A 25,942-nucleotide genomic window follows, 5' to 3' on the forward strand; every position below is an offset into this window, starting at 1 on the left:
TTCCACTTCGGCTTTGATGCCTCAAGTCTAGATTCCTAGATAGGTTTGTAGCCAAAGCTTTTGTACGTAATGCATGCACATGCCAGCCTGTCGTGACGCCTACCTTACCTTATCTTTGCCAGGTTAGGTACCGGAGTAGTAGGAACCTACCTAGGCAAGGTATGCAAAGTAGATACTGAGGTCAGAGCAAGTGTGAGAGTGCTTCGGTGTCGGGAAAGTACCTACCTACTTTACTTAGGTACATGCTATGAACCCAGACTACAGTAGACAGGTAGGCTGGGCAGGTAAGGTAGGTATATCAAGCAGCGGCGGTGGCATCAGAGCTTCACCCAGGCAAGGCATCTGTAGAAATGACGCCAAGCCAACACACGGAGCACATAACAGACAAACAAGCCAAACTGCCAGAGACATGGCGGCGATTCCGCGACTTGTCGGTTAACTGTTTGACCCAGGTTCCTACCTAGGCAACCTTGTCAACTACAAGCAAGCATATTCCTGAAGTGAGCACGCGGAAACCAGCCACGCGTCAAAGAAGGGAGGAAACCGCCACAACCGCCCGGAAAGATGCCATGGTATCAACTACAGGGCGACTGAATATATCTGTCCATATCTTACCACCTTCATTCGTTCCCCGCAAGAAGGTGACAGGCCACAGCACTCTCCCTACTCGTATTAATCCAACCACCATATCTCACGCGCATTATACACTACACACATACACACATACACACACACATACACACACACACACATATATATATATACATATACACACACACACACTGAGCAGAAACAGAAACACACAGAGATAACGCAAGAATAATAGAACAATAGATACAAACAAGACTCCAACCACCAGACGCCAAACGCTATGCATAAGTAGACCAATACCCGTGCCGCGCATTTTGGGTGTGTTCATTTCTCCGTCCCTCCCTCACGCCATCGAACCGCTTGAGCTACACCGTAAACTGGGTATAAGGAGAATAAGGTTCATCCGCTGCGGGACATCTTTGGGAGCTTGGAAATCAATATCCTGCTCCCCCCAGCCACACCCCATTGTCTCATCTCTGCTGTATTTCGAGACCTGACCTCTGCCAAATCAGTCAGTCACTTACGATGCCTTTTTCGGCTTCTCTACGAGCTCTCCCGACTCTGTTCCAAAAGTCGACAGGTCCATATTCAAAATCTGCCAGCGCTCTTCGGAGCCATGCCGCTGTCCAATATTTGCACGCCACTCGACCAATTCCTAAGGGCCGTCTGCAGAGGCATCCAACTTGTCATCTCCATCCAGCACCCTAGAGAGGGGTTGTCAGTTGTCAAGGGCCAACACACAGAAACGCACGGCTAGATCTAAGACTCACGAAAATTGCTTCACCAGATATCCCTCGCCCCCTTTCTCCATGTCGATATTGAAAACGTAGAATCCACCGTCGCTCGTTACCACCATGACCTGTGGGGAGCTGCTGCTCATGGCGACCACGCTTCGGAGAGGGCCGGTACCTCCTCCCAGGCCGCCTCTAGGAGTTTGCGTAGCGGCATTGGCTGACTTTGGGATCTTGATGTTGGCAAAGTCTCGTTGGGGCTCCCACATCTCTGTGACAGACTGTGGCAGGTATGAGCCAACGACTCCTGCGACGCTGCGGCCCATTATCTGCGACGACCGCCGGAGCATGCTGCTGAAAGTTCCGCTCTGCCTTCTGTTCGCTGCTGTAGAGCTACCCCCAGGGGTCCCTGATCCGCCGGCGCCCTGGTAATCAGCCGCGTCGCTGCGGGGCGAACCGGCATTGCTGCTCGGCGAGTTCTCTATACTGTCGACGCTGCGGGACCGCGACCAGCGGTTCGTGCGAGGGGATCCAGGACCCTCGGCCTCTGCCGTGGCCGGAGTGCCAGGCGCCTGGCCATTAACCAGGCGGAAGATATGCACAGTATCCGAGGTAGACGACACGCACAGCAGAGTCGAGCTGAGGTTGAAAGACATGCTGTATATGGTCGAAGGGTAAGTACCGCGGCGGAACTGGAAGAGCTTCTGGCCGCGGGGGACCGAAAAGACGCGGATAATAGTGCCCGTCTCGGAGGCCGTGGCCAGAAGCGTGCCATCGCTATTCAGCGCTATGCAACACAGGGGCGAGCGGTGTGCTTCGATGACGTTGACCGCCTTGAGAGTGACCGTGTCGAAGATGAGCACCTCGCCAGACGTTGGCGGCACGAACATGGAGAGAGGGGGGGCATGAGCGGGGCGCCGTTCGTTCTGGTCCTCGCGCGGCTTAGGCAGGGGATATGCAATGAAGCAATTCTCTGAGGACGGCGATAGAGCGCAGATCGCAGTCGGGTTCGGCGATGTTGCGATGGTGTAGAGCAGGCTCATGTTCGCAATGTCGTAGAGGTATATCTCTTCCTCGAGCACTACCGCAAGTCTCTTGCGGTTCAGCCGCACAGCGAGGACAGCAGACGGGAAGGTGAGCTCGCAGATAACCGAGCCTCTCTGTAGAGGAGCGCATTAGAGAGAGCGCGGCGGCTGGGTTGGGAGCTTGGGGGTTTGGATGAAAACGATGGGCTGGACATGCCTTCGTGTTCTGGATTATCAGATGTCTCGGAGAGAGGATCAGGGCTACCAGCGAGGTCGAAAAGAGCATCTCGATGATGGAGACATTGCCATCGCTGCTATTGAAGACCTTGGAGAAGGGGTCGCTATGGTAGATGCGGAAGCCTTTGGATGTGCCAACCGCAAGGCAGCTGTGGTCCTGATTGAACGTGACAAAGTTGAGCGCGCCGCCCGACATGATGGGCGATGCTCGGCACAGCGTTGAGGCGCCGAGTCCTCCAGCAATTGGTTTCGCTCTGGCTGGAAACGCAGGGCGCAAAGCGGCCGTCGAATCCGGATTTGATGTCAGTCGACAAAGTACGGCCGGGTCGTCGTTCAGTGGCAGTAGCCAAGGTAGGAAAGTCTCGATAGGGGCGAACGGTGGCGTCGTCGCCCGCGGGTTTGTTGGGAAAGAAGCTGCGATGGAAGGCGCGCAAGCTAGCACATCTGCGCCTACCTGGCTGGGGCGAAAGACGAGGTGCTGGCAATGCTCGCTTGAGATTGAATGGAAGATGACACTTTACGGGTCTGGCTGCCTGGAGCTCCAAGCTGCGAAGATCAGGTGTGATGGTTTAGGGTTTCGGTGAGGGGAGATGGAGCTCTCTGCTGCCTTGTCCACTGAGTGCAGCGTAGTTGGAGCCGCCTGATAGGTGAAGGAAGCTTGGGCCACCACCTAAAGACGGACGTATAAATCTGGGGATCGGCGGGGCAGTGGAGAAGGCTACAGATGCTTCCGGTATCCGTCCGTATTTGGTACGGGAGACTCCTCCAGCAGAAAGCCGAGTCAACGCCGACAATCTTCCAGTCTCCTTACACACTCACCCGAGTTGTGGCATTTTCCATTTTCCAAAGGTTTTACTACGCCTCACATGGTATTTGAGGTAGGTAAGTACCTTACAGACACAATCAAATTCAATGGCTCCCGTCCACACTCAGATTTCTCGAATTGTTGTATGAGGGTCTACGTATCACGGTTGCCAAATTACACTGCACCAGTGAAGAAGGTGGTATGAAGCCCGAAACAAATCTCAATTTCTCGCCCAAGTCAGCATTGTGCCCCAGTCCCATGCAGCAGAAGAAATGTGCCATTAAACGCCTCGAGAAGGGGATATGCATTTCTACTTCACTTCCAGTGCTTATATGCTTACTTGCTTACTTGCTTGCTTTGCTTTTCTTTCCTTGAATTGCGTGCGTGCTTGCTTGCTTGCGTCAATGTCTGACAAAACTCGATCACTGCTAATTAAACCACGGCCCCTAGATGCCAAAAGTACGGCGACCGAAAGCAATAGGGCTCACTCTCTCCATCAATACTGGCTATTCCAACGCGCCCCATTTTCGTCCTCCAACTTATTCTTCTAGTCTCACCTAACCATTATGTTCCTAAACGAGTCCGTAATCTCGCTTGCCGTTGGGGCCGAGAACTTCTCCGGTGTTGTCGACAGACCCACCGAAAGCCTCTCTACCATCAGCTTCAAGAGCACTGGCGGCAGGGTGTCGTCCGTTGCTCTGATAGTCAGCCGGATCATCTGCACACAATAGTCAGCAAACATTGCATACTCAGCATAAGGGACAAGTATTTACCTGGCTGCCATAGTTCGGCTCCAGCCTCAGTAGGCAACCGAATTTACCAGCTCCAGAGGTATGGACAACGCTGGCTCCAACGAAGTTCTTCTGGTTGGGGTCAACCCCATGCAAAAGACCCCACCTGAAGCCCTCGAGAACACCCCTCACGAAGGCGTCATTGAGCTCCCTCCCGCTGTCTTTGGACCCTGATAGCCCAAAGACCTCCTGCGCTTCCCGGGGAGCACCGCCGATCTGCTTCCACCGCTTAAAGAAGTCTTCGGCTGACAGTTCAGCCGGGTCCATGAACTTGTGGATGGATATGGGGAGCTTGAGTGTCAGGGCCTGGAGTGCGCCCGCGAGGTAGCTGATCCGGATGGTCGGGCTCTTCTCGAACACCTTCTTGGCCTCAAAAACAACCACTTGCTGACCTTGGGCTCCCTGAGCGATGGTGGTATCGGGCAGCCCCTTGACGTCCCATGACAGGTTCGGTTTCTCCGATTCGTCTAGGTCTAGAGTCGTGGTAAAAGAGCTGACGAGGGCCGGGGTTTTGTTGGTGAAGTACATAATCAGGCAGGCCATCTCCCCCCGGTACTCGGAGCGAACACCGACCTGCAGCTGCCCGTCCTCGAAGAGAACACCGTCGGCTTTGAGAAGCAGCCGGGTGAAGCCCTTCTCCCAACCGGGCGACAAGTGAGCAGCACTCGCCAGGTTAGGAAGCGGCTTGAGCGCCTTCGCCTCTGCCGGCCCAAGGTTGTTCATGTCGAGACCAAGAAGGTCGGACACTGACGAGTGACCATTGGCCCCATTCGGCTTGCCGTTGGCCTGTCCATCCCCACCTCTCTGCCCATTGGTGCTAAAGGTCCTCCTAAGACCCGGGTTTTTGACCATGGTGAGCTCCGTCTTGTCCGCGTTGGCGTCTTTCCCACCAACAACCCAGGTCCGCTTGTCGCTCGTGTTGGCGTGTTTCTGGTGCAACCTGGAAAGCAGCGCTGACTGGCGCTCGGGGAAGGGGGGCATCTCGTCGCAAATTGCCCGAAGCAGGTCATCCGTGGGAAGGCTCGCCAGGGTTAGATACTCACATGCCCGCTGTTGGAGCTCCGAGTCGAGCGTGTGGCTGTAGACATTGAACACGCCGATGAGCTGAGGCTTGATCTCGGGGAAGAGATTGACAAATTTTATGAAGCACGACAAGATCATGGCCCGTGTGCTTGATGAGCAGGCCGCCAGCTTGCCCTGGAGCGCGAGGAACTGCTCAATCGGGCTGCAGCCTTGCTCTTCCGCGATGAGATGACCAAACTCTCCGATAATGTAGGCGCCGATCTTGACCAGCGTCTCGTGGCAGTGGTCCTGCTTCGCGTACTGGAGGATGTTCTGGGCAGCGTACACCTGCAGTTCTTCGTTGTTTGTGACAATCTGGATCACTCGCTGCCACACCTCATCGCTGACATGGTCTCCTGCCATGGCTATAAGGCGCAGAGAGATGTCGACATACCACTGCACGTCCGTGGCGTACTTCTCCGTCAGAATGGCTATCTTGAGCACCATTTCTTCCCGAATAGCAAAGTCAGCATTCTGCAAGTAGTGCAGCAACTCGCCAACAATAACCCGCGCATTAGTAGAGTCGCACATGCTATAAAGCAAGTCCAGTCCCTTTCGGCGGACGCTGATGTCTCTGTCCTTGAGGGACCCCAGAATGACGTCTTGGTGCTGCTTGATAGGGTCGAGGGTGTCGGTGCGGGCTGCTAGATGGGTCATAGCCTCCAGTCCCAGGTATCGAACATTGGTCTCCCTCGACTGGATGAAGCGACCCAGTCGTGACGAGATCTGCTTCATCAACGCCTGTTCCGTATCGAGATGGATAATGAGGTTAATAGCCTCAAATAGAACGGCGTTCTGAGCATTGTTTTGCTGCACATTCTTATTTGTCTCGAGAGCTAGGTTAAGTATCTTTTGGAGTGACTCGCGGATCATCCCCCGGACATGACTATCATCTAGTATGCGTTAGATTTAGTCACGTCAACTTTACGAAGGGGTGTAAGTTGCATACCTGATGGGGGGAAGTACTGCAGCAGCCGCAGAAGCTTCACTTGAATCCAGGGACATGGAACCTTGTAGTACAGATAGTCAGGGCCGCACTCGCCGTCGATTAGAATCCGCTTCATCCGGGCGGCAGCCTTGGCATACGCGCCCTTGTACTGCTCGAGGTTGTCCTGAGCCAGTGCCATGACAAGAGAGGTCACGGATATCGCCACACCCAAGTCGACGTCGTCCATTAAAGATATTATCCGCTCTGCCCATTGGGGCTGGATAATGTCTGTATGTTTCCGGTACAGGCGGAGCAGTGTGAGGGCGGCCTTCTTTTTCACAAAGGCCTTGGATGTCCTACGACGCGTCAGTCTAAACCTTGCAAGATACGAAGGAATTGGGCTCTCGTGAGACCTACGGTGAGATTAAGAGCCTGTGGACCTCGCCGCTCAGCGCCTCGCCCATTTCTCGGCTGCCAACGTTGGCAATCGCGTGCAGCGCAAGGCAGTTGAAGAGTTCATTGTGGTCCAAAAGGTCCTTGCGTATACTGTTGACCACGAGATGCAAAAGCTCGTGCTTTTCATGCAGGAAGAGAGTCATGGCCAGGTAGCCGATTTGCTTCTCCGAGTACTTGTTTGCCGAAATCAGGTTGACGGCCTCGAGGTGGCCAAAGTCGACGTTCCATCCCAAAATGTAGATGTACAAAAGCTGTAACGGATCTTGTCAGCCTGCACCCCCTTCAATGACCAGCAGGGCCGTGCTTGCCAGGGGACACGCACCTTGCAAACGTATTTCTTCTTGTGATATCCGCTCAGGTTACCGTCTAGAACAGCCACTGTCAGCAGGGGTCACACGAGAAAAAGGAGGAAGTGCGAGCAACAGCACAGCGGAAGGGATGCTCAAACCTTTGAATTTTTGGCTTTGAGACGATTCGGGTCAGCAAACATGGACGCAGACGCAACCCCGACGGGGCAATTCCTTGTGGGTGACATACCGGATATTGGCCAATTCCTTGTTGATGCGCTTCTCCTCGAGCTCGCGGGCGCGGGCGTTCCGCAGGTCCGCAATGAACTGCACCAGGCCGCGCATGTTCGCATTGCTACTGCTAGACCGGCCCAGAAAGCTAGTCGTAGAAGAAGACGCCATCTTGACTAGACTTGGGATGTCTCTTGTCGCAACTTCAAGGGGTGGTGGGGTGAGGGGGCGCGCCTTCTATCGTGTCGGCATTCGTTCGAAACCACAGCTCGATTTCTCAGATGTCGACAGTTCGACCTCGAATCCCAAATTCGCTACAAACGAAGCCAAGCTACTCCAGAACCAGAAAACGTTGCAGCAAGCCTTCAGTAGCAGCTATACGGCATGGCAAAGGGGCATTGGCCCATCGAGTTCGGCGGGCAGCGGAAGGGCAGAGGCGCCGAGGTGCGGAGGTGCGGAAAGGCGCGCGACAGGGCAGCTTCGAGGGCTGAGCCCGTCGGTGGATAGATAGGGGGGCAACAGTTGTTCGATCGACCACACGTCAGCAAGGCAGGGCCAGTTGCGTGCGTGCCACGGGTCGCGAGTCGAGAAAGGGGCGTTGCGACGGGGACTGCAGGGAAGTATGCGACGTGCAACTCTTGGGTCGGCCGACTGAGATGCTAACCTACCGACGCTGCTAGTCTCAGGGGAGGTGGGATGGGCGACGGTTGTTCCGGGACGGTCAGTGGAGACTGGAGGTTATTATTATTAAACAGAAAGAGTGCCCGGACGCAAGCGCAAGGTTGCATTTGGGGATCCCTGGCTCTGGCTTGGGGGGGGGCATCGGATAACTCGTAGAATTATATTCCCCGCATGGGGACGCTTGGCACGACCTCCAGCCCAGAGTATTTAATAATACGCCACTCCGCAACCGTACTATTGGACATATTTATTTGCGCTAGCCGTTCATTCATAAAGTCGACTTTTGCACGAGTCACAGAGAGAGAGTATTCTGTACTGTGTGGCTGATTTGTTCAACGATTCCATCCATTTTGTGGCTTGGCGGGGTGTGGATTTATGAATGACGAATTGACTTCGTCAGGACGACAGGAACCTACAACTCGAGTCTCCGTCTCCCCCGCGGAATGCCAGGCCACCAAATCCTCCCACCAGCAGCAACTGGAGGATGCGGCTGAACGTTGCCCGAGCCGTCTGCAGGCCGCAGACGTGTCTGCAGCGGCCACTTGCACCACCACTGCTTAGAACCGCGAGCGCCGCGGCGCGGCGAAGCTACGCGTTCCAGGCGGCGGGCAGCCCCGTCTTCGACGTCTTCAACCGCAAGACGAAATGGCTGCAGAGGGAGCGCGCGGCCGCCCACGTCGAGCAAAGCCGGCAGGCCGACTACTTGAAAGATGAGGTCGCGGCGCGCGTGTGCGAGCGGCTGCTGGACATCAAGCGCCACTTCCCGCGCGTGCTGGACTTTGGCGCCAACTCGTGCAACGTCGCCCGCGCCCTGGCCGCCGACAACCCGGACCCCGACCCGACCATGCCCGTGTCACCGCCGCTCGCCGCCAAGATCTCGGAGTTGGTGGCGGCCGACTCGTCCGAGACCGCGCTGTACCGGGACGCCGACCTGCCCTTCAACGAGAACGGCCAGATGCGCGTCTCGCGCCACGTGCTGGGCGACGCCGAGAGCCTCCCGTACGAGCCGGCGTTGTTCGACATGGTGCTGAGCAGCATGAGCCTGCACTGGGTCAATGACCTACCCGGGGTGCTGGCGCAGATCAACCGGGTGCTGCGGCCCGACTGCCCGTTCATCGGCGCCATGCTGGGCGGCGACACGCTATTCGAGCTGCGCACGGCGCTGCAGCTGGCCGACACGGAGCGGCGGGGTGGCATGTCGCCACACGTGTCGCCGCTGGCCGACACGCGCGACGTCGGCGGCCTACTACAGCGCGCCGGCTTCAAGATGCTAACGGTCGACGTCGAGGACATCATCGTCGACTACCCGGACTCGTTCGCCCTGATGCAGGACCTGCAGGCCATGGGCGAGAGCAACGCCATCCTGGGCCGCGAGATGGGCGCCCTGAGCCGCGACGTGCTCCTCGCCGCCGACGCCATCTACCGCGAGCTGCACGGCAACGACGACGGCACCGTCCCGGCCACCTTCCGCATCATCCACATGATCGGCTGGCAAGAGTCGGCCGACCAGGCAAAGCCGCTCCCGAGGGGCAGCGGGCAGATTAACCTCAAGGACTATCTGGAGAATAAATGAGGCCCTGTCTGGGTACTCAGCTTGGGTATATTACACATGTACGATATGTATTTGTAGAATCTAAGTTCCTGGGGCGCGCCCTCCGGATATAGAAATTGTGTAAATATTTTGTCCAATTTCAGCGCTCATGGCTGTCCCAGCCGGCCTCTGCGTAATTTTTGAGGCGCCATGCGCAGGTGGATATAGCCTAGCTATCTGCCCTCACTTTCATGCGAGTTACACGCTGTCCATGGATATCGGGTAACCGCAGTCGAGAGAGCAGCGGCAACGTAACAAGGTCCCAGCTAGCTCGCTCCCTCAAGTGTTTGCAGCCAAAGTCGTCTTGTGTCTCGTCGGATTTCTTTTTCTCTTGCCATACAGGAACCAAAAATAACTCCCCTCCCCTCCCCACCACAGATTCATACCTTCCGCCAGTCCGTCATGCACCGCCCTATGCAGCCCAGCCCGGCCACATCTACCACCTTCTCGTGCCAGCTGAGGAGCACGCTCATGGCGCCGCCCGTCGACTCGCTGGACCCACCGGGCCGCCCGCTCATCTGGCTGAACCCCGTCTGCTGCGGCGTCATGCGTGTCGGTGTCTGCGGGTTGCTCTTGCCGGCGCCGCCCGACGTCGGCGTCGACGTCACCGCCATGCCCTTGTATCTACAAGACAAAGAGAGTATTGTCAGTGTCTCTCTCTCTGTGTGTGTTTCATGCTATGCTATGGGCCGCCACTCACAGGTACTTCATCAGCACGTCGAGGCACTCGGTGCCGCCGGGGCTGGCGTAGATGCGCTGCAGCATGGGGGTCATGTCGCTGGCCTTGATGGACTGCAGCACCTCGATGACGGTCTGCAGGTGGGCCTCCTTGGCCTCGTCGCGGCCGCGGTAGACGGGCGACTCGAGGCAGCCGCGCAGGGCGCCCTCGGCGTCGCCGCCCCGCAGCAGCTGCCGCACCTGGTTGGTGAGCTGCCGCACCTCGGCCTCGCTCGTCTCGGGCAGCGCCGGGTGCAGCGTCGACGTGTCGAAGTTGACGCTCGAGTCCTCCTGCAGCGCGTCGATGTTGATGGTGCGCCACGCGTCGCTGAGCGTCGCCTGCGTGTGCTGCTGGATGATGGACATGGCGGCGGCTGCGAGGGGAGGAACCTTGGGTAGATAGGTTGACAGCCCGGGGCTGTTAGGTTCTGGCAGCTAGGCGTGTCTCGGAGCTCAAAGGCGGGAAATTCGTTTGTGGGTCGTAGGTCGCGAATCGCAGTCGCAGTCGCAAATCGCAGGTTGCAGGTTGCAGGTTGCAGGTTGCAGGTTGCAGGTCGGCTTGGGGAGCTCGAGAGGTGTTCTGTGGGGTGGTGGTTTCGTGGGGATGCTGCCCAGCGAGGCTGATGAACGATGGCCTGGGTGTCGTTGCAGAGGATGAGCCCTCCCCGCACTGCTGTGGGCCTGGTCTTGGGTGGGGCTTACGAAGTGTTCCAGGGGCTGGCCAGGCCGTTGCACAAAACACTTTGGAGACTAACACCTTTGGCTTATCACTTGAAAAACGGTACGATACTAGATATTATCTTCTTTTCTTTTATATTCTCTCGTCTATGTGCTGCTAAACTATGGACTATATAATCCTTGACATATACCGGCTTTACTCCCTACACTGCTGTACGAACAAGCGGAAACTTTTCACCCGTCCTCCTTTTCTTACTGCCGTCATCACATACAACCCAATCTGAGAGTGTTACGTCTCATCTTTAGTCGAAACCCCAACCGCAAAGTCATGCAGCCGATGAACCAGTGAGTGAATAGATCGATTAGGGATTGAGACAGAAACGACGATATTGGGTTTGACTACCTAGCTTAAACATGTTGGGTTGTGTTAACCAGTTTCCACGGCCTTTTGAGTATCTATATGTCTAGGTACCAAAGTACCTTGTGTATGTGCCTTGTTTCCTCAGGCTTCGGTTGTCTTGAGTTTCTGTTGTCTGAACGCCATGAGATTCCTGTGTTTCTTTGCCGTCGTGGTGTATGGCGAGCATAGGCAACTTCACATTGTGCAAGCACGCTCTTCCGCGACGTCAAAGACTGTAATTGTCACCGGAACCTGTTTAATTTTCTCCAGACTCCATACCACATGCAAGGGGTGAGTTAGAAGAGTAAACCGTCCAGGACATCAATCATGTTTATTTTAGCGCATTTCCCGGGGGAGCATGCTAGACAGTTGTGACACTTTGGCTTCGACGATAGGCATAGTGGCCGACCCCGGTGACTACCGTGTAAGGTTATTGAATCCTACGAGTCCACAGTGACTGCTAACAGGTGCAAAGAAAGGTAAGTAGTATCGGCCATTCACATAGATGTCGAGTTCTTTGGGTTTCAACCCACGGAAATCCACATCCAGCGAATCGTAGGGCTACTGCCACTGTGTCGTTGACAATCACGGCTGAGTCTTTGCTTTATTCGAAACTACCTAGATGCCGAGGCAGGTCATCTATCTAAGGCTTTCTAGGCCATTCTAATGTCTGTGTAAGCGGGCACTTGGATTTCTGCCAAGCGAAGAAAGGGCTGGTGGTGACTGGCGGTGACGAGAAAATTAAAACGTCACATTACACCAAGTTGAGCCACAGGGTCTGTGAAGGAACTAGAAACCGGCGTAGACTTCTGGCCGAATATCACGAATGAAATACAGCCAGAGGATCGAAGAAAACTCGTCAACATATGGTGAAAAACAAGCAGAAATTCTAGGGCAGTTGAGCACCTCATAATGAGGCTGGCGTTGGTTTAGGTCTTGTCTAGGCTGGATGAGGATTGGTATCATCAGGACATTATCGAGCTTTACTCCGCCTCTCTTTCTTCCCACATGTGATACCTTGTGTAAAACCGATTGTCGTCTTCCCAATAGCACTGTGGCAATGTGCTGCCAAATCTAGGGCGTAGACTTGGAGAAGCCTTTTCCCGTTGTATTCCCAATATCAGACTCAACATACCCTCGCAGTTTCAGACCCTTCAGCTCACAACCAAGTCAAACTTTCAGATCCTAGTTTATCTCACGCTATTCTAAACATTCATTAAACGTATCAAACATATCGTTTTTACTACGATATCTAGGCCACGGTAGTAATGGCAAACATGTCATCCACTACTGCAGACAACGACAACTAACTACCTGACTTGTGACTGCCATGCCATCCTAAAGAAATGAACAAGACAGATCCCAGCTACATCACACCGTCTGCTGACACCTACAACACGCATCCCCCATCCACGCAGCAGTCCCTTCCTGTAAACCAAGCACCGCACGAATATGGTTCACGGGATTCAGAAGACCTGGGACGGCGGTGCACGCCGGACCCACACAGATAGGAACAGCAACAAGAAGTGCGAAAGACATACCGGCATGTCGTGACACACCACTACCAGAAAGACTCCGTCATAATCGAACGAGGCGGAGAAGGAAAGATAGAAAGAAACCTCGGGACCGAGCCTCGCAAAACGATCCCTTCTTACCTACCTTGGGTACCCACCTACCTGTGGCTTCTCAAGCCATGTGTGCACATAATTCCGCGATTAGAAATCATTCGCCGACTGGATTGGACTGGATCGAACAATTGGCGTATGATTGGGGGCGTTTCTTATCTCTCTAATGGGAGGTGTGTTATAGTTACACAGTACAACAGCCATAGCCGACCGGCTCTTGTCAAGGCTTGAGAATGAGAGCCTGTGTGTGAGGTAGTACAAACCTCCCAACCAAAAAAAAAAAAAAAAAGTAAGGAAAGACAACCACGCCGCCTGGCTGTGTGCCATCGCCATGCAACGCCGCGGAAATAATACTCGCATACATTTAGAGCAAGAGTATATATGCCAAGATAACGACCAGCATGCGTGCCACGCGAGAGCCAAGAGCTCTTTTTTCTGTCGTGCCGCTGTGCTGCTTTCTTGCTTGATTTCCAGAATCCCTCTCGGCTGCTATAGGTTAGTTTTGTATAGCCCCAAAGGCCCGATCATGCCGGTGGTGGCGGCCACGATGCGGCACGGGGGGCTTTTCGTTATTCGCTACCCCCTCGCCGCACGCCCGCTTTCCATTTTATCTGGCGCTTGCCTTGCCTTGCCTTGCCTTGCCTTTTAGCGCTTCCGTTCGTTCTCTTGCCTGCCGCCACGTTTGCTTCTTCCCCTTTTTTTGCCTTTTTGGACCCGAGTAATCCGGTCCGAAGGATTAAAACAATTATCTTTTTGTTTTCTTGGCTGCTTCTGCATGGGATTTCCCCCCCTTCTTCCGGTTTTGGGCCCAATATTTTCATATTTTCATTTACCGCCAAAGCTAGTATTCTGGAGGAAGGCTCGGGACAAGGTCAATACATGATGCAAAGCCACGGTGTGGAGGGAGAGCCGCACGGCAGAGGATCCGCTGAGGAGTGGGGCCGGATTCCCTCCCGGCTTGGCGGGGCGCCCGGTAAGGGCCGGCCGGGGAGGGAGAGCCGGGTGGCGGGTAGGGATTGGTCTGCTGACTCCGTGTGGATATGTTTGGAACGGAGGCTGCCTCCGTTTTTTGCGGCATGGGGGGGGGGGGGGACTTTTTTATCCTCGTCCTTTTTTCGCGGACTGTGTCAATACTGTGTACATCGTTGACCTCTATGTTACCTCTGCCTCTTGACCTACGGAATACTCCGTTCTCTACGGTTCTCTTGGCTGCTTCTCCTGAGCCAGAAGTGGCGTTACGATTATTTCTGTTGATTGCGCCTCGGTTTCACTTTTGTTTTTCTTGTCCCGCTGTTGCTGTTTATCGGCCAACAAAAAATAGAGACCAAAAGTTTGCCGGGCCGTTTGTTTGCTCGCCGACCCAACTTTTTTCGCAGCTCCCCTGGTTGGAATATGAGCGTCAGTTCTCAGCTCTTACAGCGAAATAGAGCCTGCCAATCGTTGGCGGGTTTTCAATGCGGTGGCATCGCTGCAGCTGTTAAATCGCTGTTGTATGCCCCACTCCGTGGAAAGACATTCAGACGCGTTGAGGAGGCCGCTGAGGGCCTGTTCGAGTCTGAGACAGGAGAGGGCAAAAACAGAGCCTCGTCGCCTTGGCAAGATTAGGTTCGGATTACGGGAAACCTGGGCGCGGCTCGATTACGTTCGAGATGCTGGATCCAGCCACCTGATGGCGGAATGCTATCTCGGTGGGGTGAGGCTTTGGGAAAAAGAAACGAGAAAGATAGATGCGGAACGACGACAAGGGCCGCTTTTGACAGGTGGAGTTGTAAACAGCTCTGGCGTGGGATCCACACCAGGTTGTTTGAGATTGGGTTTTTTTCTTCTTTCTTGCTGCCTCTGAGAAGCTGGGATCCGGCTTCTCACATCCGCCAGGAGCCCTGGTTTACTATTGCAAAAGCAGTTACGGCTTAGGTGCTGGTCAAACCACAGAGGCTCGATTGAGGCGGCATTGGGATGGGCATTGGAAGCTTGGAAGCAAGTCGAGGCGAGCGGCAGGGCGGTTTAGCGGGTCTCCGTTTTGACCTCTTGTCCAGATGCAGCCTCGCGAGCCCACTTGCAGCTCGTTGGTTCCCGCTACGGATTACTAGTCGGTGGACCAAACGCCGGGAAGGGTCCGCGGTGCCGGGAGGAGGAGAAGGCGCTTGCATGTTGAGGATTAAGTGGATTTAGAGTGGTCCCTGATGCTCTTTGAAGTTTGGTCGTCGATCTCGGGGCTAATCGAATATGACCATGACAAGACCCCCGTTTGGTTGGACGGAAATCGCAGGGTGCTGGAGAGCCAAGAGACGCAAATGATGGCTGGTTATTGTGTTCGTTCAGGTCCGGACAGGACGAGAGAAAGGTGCAAACAAAAGACTCGGGGTCTTGTCATCCTGACTCCACTCCGTGTATCATGACGCAACGGGGCAGGGCCGGACCAGAGACGTTGGTCGAAAAGTGTACCGGGTACAATAACATACGTCTCGAAACGGGCAAAATGGTCCCGCTAACAAGGAACAATGTGCCTCAAAAGGGGGGTATTAAGCGGCTGGCTCACAAGAACAGGCGTAAACGTAGTCAGCAACAGCAACCCAAACAGGTTCGCCAGTACGCCACGGAAGGGACGAGGTCCCCCCACGGTTTCCTTCGGACGGGAGAGGAGATGACGGGAAAAAAGCTAAAAAGTGGCTGCCTGGTCCCAACAAACATTCTCAGCACGTGGTGGCTGCAACCATCTCGAGATGCGTCAAGTAATCCTGGAGTGGCTGTGCCCAGTGCCGAGTGTGGTGGGTGAAGGGACGGAGACGAGCTGGCTCGGACCGGATGGGGATAAGTTTAAACACTCATTGGACAGAACGAATCAACCTGAGGGGGATAACGTCAGAAGGAAGCACAGGTAAGCAGCCTGTTGCGCCGCCTCCCAAAAAACAGTCCGCGTTTTGGGTTTCAGTGTCAGTGACTGTGGGGACTCTCGTGCCGATGGAGGACGGGTGAACGGTCTGAAAAGGGCACGACCATAAGAAAAGAAAGAAGGAGAAAAGAGTCATTGAAAGAAAAAAAGAAAAAAGGCCGAGTCATCCCGGGCAAACCACTCCTTGCTTGTGTGCGACGCGATGGGGCGGCCGACCAATGGAATCAATAGGAAGATCCCGTGTCCGAGATGCCATGCAACTTTGACATATTTTTCTGGAAATGACGATGGGGATTGCCAATGAGAGGAAGCGTGTGTGTGTGTGTGTCTGTGTGTGCGTGAGTATGAGAGTGAGTGAGGAGAGTGAGGGGACAAGAGAAGGAAAGAAGCAACAAGCTCCACGCAGCGCCCGCGTCACCTTCTCCCCCGTCGCGCCACTGGGTGCGACGCGAGAAGACGACCCCCCAAGCCCCGTCCCTGGTGACAGTGGGAGGGAGGGGGCCCACCAGGCCCCCCAAACCGACGATGGGCCCGAAGGGGCGGCGGCCTTTCCCGGTGGCCAGGACCCAGGACTGCGGTCCTGGTAACCCGCTGTCCGAAGCCCTTGCAACTCCTTAGAGCGTGCATTAGTTCCATGCTGCGGCCCTTTCCCCCACCTGCACTTTTGGCGGCCCCCCTGGCACCTCAATTGGGGACACAGCACAAAGGGGAAAAAAAAAAGTTACTCGTAGTTCGGTCTGCCAAAAACCTGTCGGCGATTGACAATTTTCTTTTCTTATTTTTTTTTCTTTCGGTGATCCGACTCGGTTAGGCTGCACACACTTGTTGATCACTGACTTATTTGGATTTCCTTTTTTGTTTCAAATTTTCTCCTCTCTTTTCTTCAACATTTTTTTTTTCCAAAAATTTCTTATCTCCATCTTGATTCCCGCTTGCTATTCTTCCCGAGACATCTTTTTTTTTCCTGATAAGATTGGGGAAGTCTAGATTATCTAGAGCAGCCCAGGGGGGCTGGCTGAGGCGGCCAGACATCCCAATCACCGACGTGGGCGGCCAGTGGCACATGCACCTCCACAACACACCTCGGTGTCTGACCAGCCCGGCCTAGGTTGTCACACTAATTCCCGGAGCCAGCTCCGTCTCTTGGGGATCCGAAACTATTCCGCTGAAAACAAAACGGGGTCCTCATGTGGTTGTGCGATTTTCGCCTGCTATGCCTATAGGTAATATAGAATATTTTGACTCATTCTTTCGTTGCCAAACTCGCTTTTGGTTTGGTAGTAATGGGGGTTAGGTTTTCCTGGACGCATGTTTGGAGATCCAGCCCTTGCGTGCCGGTGTCCGCCCAGACTTTGCTGTCCCGTGTCGAGGATTCAAGATAGACGAGAGACAGCGAGAAGCAAGTCAACTTGTGGATTGTTTTCCCTAGAGAGAGACAAAATGAATGAACTAGCGTTGGTGCGCCGTGTAGGGCATCGTGAAAAAAAAAGCAAATCGCTAATCTACCTTGCCGATGAAACATGCATCTGTGGGCAGAGGGAGTTTTTGTTGATTGGATGTCGCAAATTCTTGTTTTGGATTGTGTGCGTCGTGTGACTGTGCGCGCACATCCCTCTTACAGCCCAAGGTGCTGTCTGGTGACTTGTCGGGCCACAGCGCCTGCTCTTATAGACATTTTGTGAAAGACCCGAGAATTGCGGCATTGAAAGAGAATCTTGTTTGAATATCCGCGCAAGGTGACCAGGCTCTGAGCTGTGTAGCTATCGGCGTCTTATATAGTAACTAGTATACATGAGTCTAAAACCAGGGGGTATCTTCTTTGAACCTGGATCCAGCCCAGCACCCTTCGCTGGCCAGAAACACATAGAAAAAATCCTCCAAATCTCTCGAGCAGCTTGTGTACAGTAGTGATGACAATGAAAGAAAAGAGACAGAAAGGCTATAGCCGCTCTCGTCAGTATGCCGGCCAACAAAATGGTATGACTAGGTCATCTCCGCGAGGAGACGAGCCCAAAAACAAATGTGAGGATAGAAGCCAAGAAAGGGGTTGTAAGAGAAGAAAAGTCTATATGCAAACCAGTCAGTTTTTCCAGCCTTCCAGTCTTCCCAAAACAAAAATCCAACCAGAACCCCTGACCATTTGTTGATCCCGAAAACTGCCCTTTTTATTTACCCATGAAGAAGGAAAAAAAAACGCTGTCATCCAAAAGCAAACGAACCCCCTCCCAATGATTAAAGCTGAGCTCGAACCACAAATGTGGACCCGGACGTTGGTTCCAGATGTTGACGATGTTATTAGGCGGGTCGGGTCGGTTGGGTCGCAAAGTCGCCCGATGAGCCCAAGAAAGCCAAAATGTGAAAGCCGTCTAATGAACTCCGAGGATCCGACCAAGGAAATGTGCAGCCGGGAATGAGATGCCAGGAGTCTTTCCTCAATTCTTGCTGCTGGGAAGCAAGTGGCAGCGAGCCAAACTATTTATCGTGAGAGGAACTGTAATTAAAATGCTATATCGAAAACGAGACAACCGCCAGAGACTGGGATCGTGTTGAAAAGGCGCAATAAATGTGTTGGTACAGGCGATATCATGCCGAACTTTCGAAAGGCGGAGAATGCATTGTCCTTGAGAAGGTGCAAACTGCTGAATGCACGGTTTGGGTCAAGTACTGCCGCCGGCCGAGGTTGACATAAAGCAGTCCCAAACTGCAGAGGGAAGGCCCTGTTGTGCGCATCGCACGGGATTGGCCCACGGCGCGACTCGTCGCATTGGTGCGAATCAAGGGATGAGTTGATGTCACACTCCGGTCCGAGTCGATCTTGTTACCGCGGCTTAGGCTGAGGTGGAGGCTTTGGTACTCCTGTCGTGTCATAGGCGCCTCGGCCGAGGTTGAGAGGAAATTGAGACTCTCTGACAATCATTTTGAAGTTTGAAGGGCGGGAAGCGTGGGGAGGCTGCATTGTGAAAAAGTTGCGAGGTTAGCCATTGAATGCAACAAGACAGGCAGCGCCAAGTATATACATATATAAGGAAATAGCAAGCGTATAAAGGTACGTAAATGGAAGCTTCGGGAGCTAAGCCGCCAGGCAGCTAGTTTCGTAAAGCCATGGGAAATTGATTTCTCAGGTAAGCGGTCAGGAAGGCGCCGCAGCTGTGACTCACAATTTGGACGTCGCAGGGCGACGACGAGGTAGAGTGGGATTGGCGACAGTTGAGGCGGCGATGCAAGGGAGCGTTAAATTCTGCCGAATTGCATGCGATGGCAGTCGAGGCGAGTGCCGGTCAGATTCGGGGCTGTCGGGGGTTTGTGGCCTTGGGGAGCTGAAGGCGACACCGAACGCAGCCCAAGAGTGCGACGTGTGTTGCACTATGGCAACTGTCTAGGAACCTTGGTGGCAGTTGGTATCGTGATTGAGGCGCAGTCACTGCGATCAAAAACGATGGTCGGCGCCGAGTGCGTAAGCGCTGCTATGTATTTCGGTCTGCTCTCTCCCTTTCTGTTTCCTTTTCGGGCCTCTCCGGCTAAGGCAGGCAGGATCGGTCGCGTTGGCGCAAAAGGGGGCCGTTGATGTGTATGGCCTTTGGGCGGGCTGTCAGGTACCGGCTGGACACTGCAGCAAAAGAAAAAGTTGGGTGTGGGCTGTGGATCGCTCAGAAGGGGAACTGGGCTGGCTCCGAGGTTGGCAGTTGGTGCAGTAGTTTCAGGTATAAGCCGCAGGAACGGTTGCGACAGTAAAGAAGATCGAAGTCAGGAGATGTTGACGACTGCAGGAGCTGTCCTGATGGCAAAACACAGGATATAGGGGCCAAAGGGCTGGAGAACTGTGGAGGGAGTCCAAGAGAGAGAACGTCCAAGACGGGGATGGGAGTTGGTCTTATAATGAAGGATGGGATTGCTGGGACACGGCGGCGGGAATGCCAGGATGGAAGGGGGACAGTTTTTTTTTTCTTCGAGACTCCTGTTGGCGTTGGCGTCAAGCCCATTTTGCCAGGCCAGCCATGTACCCGGCTACAAAGTACAGTACCCCGGCGGACCCCAGTCCACATTTCGCGTGCCAGGGCTCCGTTTGACGAGCTCCTCAAGAGAAAAAGGTACCTAGCGCGGTACTGTACCGTTGCCCAAAGCACAGAGGCTCTCCTTTTTTGGCGGTGCCCCAGGTCCACAGGGCCTGCTCGAGAAATGGAGGGCTTCCATTTTCAACGGAAGACCCAGCGAACGGCTCGGTGGATTTCCAGGTCAGGGGTACCTTGCCGGGCCCACTGATTCTCTCACACAACGGAGCCTGCGCCTAGGCTCCAAGACGGGACGATTTGGGCACGTTCGCACACTGTGCACTCGACGAATACGGTCGCCCAAGTACACTACTCAGTGACATGCCACAGCTTCCACGTTGAAGCCCAGGCGGGCAGGGATTCCGAAGCCACCCCTCTGTGTAATCCTGGGTCCCTGGCAGTGGACCAGAGTTCTCTCGGTTTGGTACCACTCCCCCTGCTCGGTGCTCATCCATGGAAGTTGGGAAGTTGGGAAGTTTGACCTGATTGCCTCACGGAGAAGAGAGCACAAAACAATCAAATGCAATGCAATCAACTGTCAAGGAAGGCCATTGCAAGCCTGCCTCCCTCGCTGTTCGCGTTGCGGCAGCGGGATAAGCCACGGCAACACAAACGCAGCCGTCGGGAGGGTCGTTCTGTTTGTCATTACTACCTTGAAGTAGACTCGGGCGCATGTCGTCTTGGTACATGCATACGGAATGTATTTATCTACTACAACTCGACAGCCACGGTTTGTCGTGTAGTTAACCTCATGACGAGAGACGGTATCACCCATGAGGTTCTTGGAAGCGCTGAAATGCAATCTCGTTTCGGTCCGGCGTACTGTACATAGTACGGGCATACGCCGTGTGTACGTGCCTTCATATTGTAGTCACCGTAGATGCGGGCTACGGAATAGAGACCCGACTAGGAGCTCGCACAGCCTCATACTCAAGGTATTGTACCTTGGGAGTCAAGCAGACATCTAACACTTGGCTCTGTTGGTTCTTGCAAGTCACGACTTATGTTGGTGAGATGGGAACCTAATAAGGTACGGTAATTGGTTACATCACTTCTGAGTGGTACTTGATAAGTATTTGGCTTGTTCAAGTATCATAAGTCGCGGTATGTTGCGTGCTGGGTAGTAATTTTGCTTTCATCATGACATCCATGTTGTGGGATTTGAATTGAAATCAGAGTTTTCTTCTTATCGGTCCAGTGCCGTCAGACGGGCGGGAGAGCGGGAGACGGCCGGCAAGGTAACCACTTTGATATTCCCAGCATCCGAGCCATCCATACTTTGGGTGCGTGCCCAGGCGCCATCCTCACGTATTAGTGTTTGGTGGTGTAGAGGTGCCGTCAAGTTCGGGAAACATGGAACTCGCGGATAAGCATTACCTACATCACATTCACCACCCACCTCCCCGTCGAGCAGAAGACTCCAGGCATCCCATCTCAACCTAAGGGCGAAAGGCCCAAGGCACTGAGTAAGATTCGGGATACATGAGCCACAGTTTTGCTCCCGACCTGTCGGCTGTCTGATGGAACCCCCCCTCCCCAACCCAGCCCTACTCAGAACACGTGTACGGCTTACGTCCCGACGTCGACGAGCCACAGACACGCTGACGGGATGGAATGGGGTGGTGGTGACGCCCATGCAACGGAACATACTCCGTAGGAAGGTACAGTTAAGGTAGGTAAAAAGAACGGCGCTGCACCGGCTACGCACCGCATGGGATGGATGCAACGTGCTACATCAGGTACATGGCTTGCCGGGCGGTGACTTGAGGTAAGGCACGGTGCTAATCACCATGTGTCCCTGGATGGCACAACAGCGGGCAAAGATGGAAGAGCTTGCTGGTGGTCTCGATTTGCGAGGGCTGCGCCTTCCTCTAATTCCGAGGGCTTTTTTTAGTTGTGCAAGTCAGTTTAGGTTGCTGGTTAATAAGGTTGGGACGGGATATTTCGTCTGGCAAAGACGCGTGGAAGGTGCCCTGGTGCTGTGGTGGGTGGTGCGTGCCCTTTGAGGGCGCGGCACCGTGGTGGCTGTCCGCTCTCTGCTTGCTCCCTGCAATTTCAACCTTCTTTCTTCTGGCAGTGAGAGACGCCTGGAGCCAGGCCATCTTAGCAATCGCCTTGCGTGCGATTGCGGTGTTTCGGGGGCACATCATCTGCTTTCCATGCCCCCAAACCACCAAGTAAACCTCAAATCACCCCCAAAACGGACAGGACGATGGGACAGCAAACTGAAGTTAGATGAAACCTGAGCTGCGCTCGAAACTCACGGCCCCAAGCCCCCAAAACTCTCTCTACGCACAACTATCAACTACCCGCCCGACCTTAGGCGCCGAGCTGGGGCAGCATCGTGCCTCACCTCAATCATCTTCATCTCACTCACCACCTGAATGGACTTACAAGCCTCCTTTACCTCCAGGTACCTACGGGGCACTTAGACTCGATACATGCAGTGGGCTGCACTGCACTGACTGCACTGCACGACTGCGGTCAACCAAAGCCTACTCCGTACTTCATACCTTACCTTAGTTCAGAATCAGGATAGGCCAAGCCGGAAACGCTCCCATTTGATCTAACTCGGAAGCAGCCAAATGCGCAATAGGGTGACGTTAGGGCTCCTCTACTACACTACAGAGTACTTCGCTGGCTGGCAACAGCCATCGGGAGATGCTCGCAACTCCCAACACATCCCCCGGAAGATCCTTCAATGCGCCCGTTGACTGCATACGCCTTTCCCTCTGCCTTTCCCTTGCTGCTGGCCGTCGTGGCACTGCAGCAAAATGTTTCCTATAATTAGGTGTCGCTTGCTAGTGAAGCTGCCGGTCCCGCTCGGTGCTGGCTAACATGGCGTCCACGTTTCGTGTCGTCGCCAGTATCTGATGATTTTCGGGGCTTGGCCCAGATCGGTGGTCCCGGCCAGGGCCCCGTCGAGCACGGCTGCAGCCAGTCAGCCACCAGTATCCGGCCTGCTGATGCCCATTCGGCCGCCTATGGCAAATCAAAAGAGATACAACTTCCTGCTTGCGCCTGCTCTGCGCTGCTCTGCCCGGCTCTGGTTTATTTTGTCAGTTCTGTTCTGCTCTGCTCGTCGAGTCAACGCCCGCCGGCCTCGAGAACACGAGCAGAGTCACAAGAGAAACCTGTCATCATCGTGCATGAAAAGGTCCATTCTACACCGCAAGACCAAGTTGCAAACCAAACAGCACAGAAAATCGAGGAAATCACTGATCTGGAGGTGGCTGCATGCCTTGCATCCGGGCACACTGTCCAATTATGCCAGGCTGCCGTGACGCAGACCACACTCTGGCAACATACTGGCTCTTGTTATTACGATAGATCTGGGGCACCGGGGAATGCTCGGCGTGCCTGCGTCGTGCAACAGTCACATATGTGACGGCGACTATGATAGGCAGGACAGACATCCGGCCGAGTGTGCGCCAGTTGTGTTGTCCAGTCGCTGCACCCCCGAGCCAATTCATTGCTCGCTAGTCTCCGCGCTATGTCTCACGGCCCCTCGTCCCAAGACCGGATCGGAGCTGGTCGACGAGAGCAAGGGCGGACGAGAATGAGGGTGTACATACTGTACCGGTACGGGCCAAGGTCTCGCACAGCGCTCAGAATGCCCCATAGAGGGAACTCCGTATCCTTAACTCAACACAGCTGAGAGAGGCGGCTGTGAGCTGCACGGTTTGGCCCAGGCCGAGGCAATAAGGGGAACTACTAATACTCGGACGGCGCTATCCCGGATCTTAGGTGCAGTGCTCCTGAGTACAGTGCACCGCTTTTGCGGCCTAGATGCCGCAGCAAAATACATCGTGGAGGCTTGTAGAAGCCGACGCATGTTTGAGGTGCCGTCCTCGGTGCGGTCCGTACGGGAATAATGACACATTTGACAGCATGCTCAACGGTTACAACTCATCCATCAAGCAACCCACCACCACAACAGCCGTCCGAGGTGGATACGGTGGCATCTCGCACTGTGTGTCGGCCTCGTTGTCTGCAACAACGGGCATGGGTGGTGTTCCGTCCGTTTAAGCATCAACATCCGTCGACCACGCACACCCGATTTGTTTCTTGTGATTCAGTCGAGGACATGCGGCCGGAGGGTTGCCAAGAAGTAGAGGGGCAACGCTCACTGATGAGAGAGTCTATCCCCAAGACTGAAGATCGTCGGCTATCTGATCTGTCTTGCTCGACGAGGAAACACAGCGGCCAGCGGCCAGACGAAACTTTATGGCAGCTGACCGAGATTCAAAGACTTTGTTTCAGTCGATTGATTAGGAATGTGGAGGGCTGGTCTGTGACCAAAAGAGGCAGGCCTTGATATGCGGCCAACTGTGTTGTCCGGTCTACATGCTCACCGCAAAGGTCAAGAAACTGAGGAAACGGATCGGAAGCGATGCGATGATGCCCAACAGACCTGCCCGCGGCATGCAGGGCAGCCAGATAGGCAATATCTTGCAGATCCGACCAGCCTAACACCCTAGTCAGCATACAGGGACCGTGGAAGTCAAGACACAGAGAGCGGGGTACGAGACGGTGGAGGAGAGGGAGACCAGTCGTCGACGCTGGACCGAGAGTCTCAAGCATCGCGTGTTCCGGCCACAGTCAGTCACCAAGGTCTCTCTGGACATCCGTCCGTCTGCGCACAACAGCCTAGTTCCGGATCTGACTAGCCTGGGCCTGGGCCTGGGCATGGGCATGGGCATGGACTTTGTGTGCTTCAATATTGTCGCAGGAGCTCAAGAGCTGGATGGGTTACATACGCGACAAGTAGCCAAAAAGGGGTGTTTGATTGAAATCCGCCCGGGCCGTAGTCGGACGGACCTGGCCGGGTCCGCAGCATTCGGATGCGGGGCAACAGCGGAACACACAACGGGGGATCGCACAGCCGAACCCCGCGGAGCCACCGCCCCAATCGACAGCCCGTTGACAAAGACTAGTGGCTTGCCGTGGGGCGCAGATTTACACGGCGTATCGGTACGAGAACTGGTATCCGAACACAAGGTACATACCAAGATGGTATACTCCGTATAGTATAGGCTATGCTAAGCAAGGTCGGTATGTATCGTACAACAGACGGGGTTATTCCGAGGGCGATGGTCGATATACTAGGCCTTCTAAGACACGAGCTAATGGGCTCTTGCACAGGACGGCGACAGGCGAGACAGGTTGTTCGCTTCAACGGCTCCGTCGAAACTATTTCACGGGCGGGAAGCATCCAGCCGTAACGAGAGATGCCAGCCAACGGACATGACTGTCTTGGTCCAAATGATAATGCTCAATAAGCAAGGATTTCGGGTCGGCGTATATTGGTCGGGGAACAGCCCGCTGCATTGGGCCATGTAGCGCCTTTTCGTTTATGGAGAAATCAAACTTTCGCTTCTCAGGGCGGACAAGACAACTCGAGCTGATAATGCTGCGCCTGGTACCCGTATTGCCACGAGGACCGGGCCCGACGAGGGCAGCAGGTCAAGGCTCAATGCTCGTGTGCTTGTTTCGAACGGGCGCGCGCGGGAGGCCTTCGAATGAGCTTCTCCTGCAGCAGGAGACTTCTAGAAGCATGGCATGGCCCGATCTTACTACGCTACAACTGCCATCTCTACACAGTGCATGCATGATGCTGGCCGGCTAGTGCCTAGCGCAGTCAGCACCAGCCTCGGAGTACCAGCCGCCCAGTACCAGGCAAATGGACCAGCGTCCGGTTCGTTGCTTTCACTTGCGGGTTTCCCCACAGCTCGCGAAACAACCCGACCTCGAGTCACGTCAAAAAGCGAGGGCAACGGTTTCGGCGGGCCGCGACACCCTAGCACAGGCATTAGACGTGGTAATAAAACACCGAGGTGAACACCAGCACACTGGGCCACAGGGCCATCATCTGTCAGTCGGCCACGACACGGGCGCACATGTGTCGCCCGCCATCGTATTCCATGCAATGGATCCCAGACAGCCAGCAAGTCTAGCGACGCGGTGCGCCCAACTGGAAATAGATGCCGTCGTGCAATCATGGCAGCCATGCTTCTCCTTTCGCCCTCTCGCTCGCTCCCTCTGTGTCTCCCGTTTGAGGTAGAAGCGAGGTTTACAACTTCAGACGTTTATTTAGAACTGACATCATCATCGAGAGCTGCTTGCAGTAAGTATACTGACCTGACTGCGTTGCTGACGGCACA

The 25,942-nt window shown here is 54.5% G+C and overlaps 6 protein-coding genes across 6 annotated transcripts; 2 read left to right on the forward strand and 4 right to left on the reverse strand.

Annotated features, from left to right (window-relative positions):
• Positions 1–1,246: 1,246 nt before the first annotated feature.
• Positions 1,247–2,780, reverse strand: B0T26DRAFT_743897 (protein-vacuolar targeting protein Atg18; the record flags this gene model as incomplete). The annotated part of the gene is made up of 3 exons (XM_060444322.1): positions 1,247–1,295; positions 1,362–2,482; positions 2,565–2,780. 3 exons carry the CDS (start codon positions 2,778–2,780, stop codon positions 1,247–1,249), a joined length of 1,386 nt encoding a protein of 461 aa, XP_060291827.1.
• A 1,039-nt stretch (positions 2,781–3,819) lies between these two features.
• Positions 3,820–7,559, reverse strand: B0T26DRAFT_469884 (AP-2 complex subunit alpha-like protein). Its single transcript, XM_060435209.1, has 7 exons — positions 7,164–7,559; positions 7,075–7,088; positions 6,949–6,992; positions 6,588–6,877; positions 6,192–6,526; positions 4,163–6,135; positions 3,820–4,107 (listed from the first exon to the last, which is right to left on the reverse strand). The coding sequence occupies exons 1-7, from the start codon at positions 7,313–7,315 to the stop codon at positions 3,943–3,945; spliced, it is 2,973 nt and encodes a 990-aa protein (XP_060291828.1). The 5' UTR covers positions 7,316–7,559; the 3' UTR covers positions 3,820–3,942.
• Positions 7,560–8,309: 750 nt separating this feature from the next.
• B0T26DRAFT_756199 (S-adenosyl-L-methionine-dependent methyltransferase) lies at positions 8,310–9,398 on the forward strand (the record flags this gene model as incomplete). Its single annotated transcript, XM_060446059.1, has 1 exon — positions 8,310–9,398. One exon carries the CDS (start codon positions 8,310–8,312, stop codon positions 9,396–9,398), a length of 1,089 nt encoding a protein of 362 aa, XP_060291829.1.
• A 398-nt stretch (positions 9,399–9,796) lies between these two features.
• On the reverse strand, positions 9,797–10,499 carry B0T26DRAFT_656834 (putative Arp2/3 complex subunit Arc16; the record flags this gene model as incomplete). Its single annotated transcript, XM_060438739.1, has 2 exons — positions 9,797–10,040; positions 10,117–10,499. The coding sequence occupies 2 exons, from the start codon at positions 10,497–10,499 to the stop codon at positions 9,797–9,799; spliced, it is 627 nt and encodes a 208-aa protein (XP_060291830.1).
• Positions 10,500–14,713: 4,214 nt separating this feature from the next.
• On the reverse strand, positions 14,714–15,109 carry B0T26DRAFT_469971 (uncharacterized protein). The gene has a single exon (XM_060435210.1). It carries the CDS (start codon positions 14,984–14,986, stop codon positions 14,747–14,749), a length of 240 nt encoding a protein of 79 aa, XP_060291831.1. The 5' UTR covers positions 14,987–15,109; the 3' UTR covers positions 14,714–14,746.
• Positions 15,110–24,282: 9,173 nt separating this feature from the next.
• Positions 24,283–25,238, forward strand: B0T26DRAFT_470016 (uncharacterized protein). Its single transcript, XM_060435211.1, has 2 exons — positions 24,283–24,779; positions 24,924–25,238. The coding sequence occupies exons 1-2, from the start codon at positions 24,468–24,470 to the stop codon at positions 25,119–25,121; spliced, it is 510 nt and encodes a 169-aa protein (XP_060291832.1). The 5' UTR covers positions 24,283–24,467; the 3' UTR covers positions 25,122–25,238.
• Positions 25,239–25,942: the final 704 nt, after the last annotated feature.

The sequence above is a fragment of the Lasiosphaeria miniovina genome (genome assembly GCF_030549165.1).
Source record: "Lasiosphaeria miniovina strain SMH2392-1A chromosome Unknown B0T26scaffold_7, whole genome shotgun sequence".
Lineage (NCBI taxonomy): Eukaryota > Fungi > Ascomycota > Sordariomycetes > Sordariales > Lasiosphaeriaceae > Lasiosphaeria > Lasiosphaeria miniovina.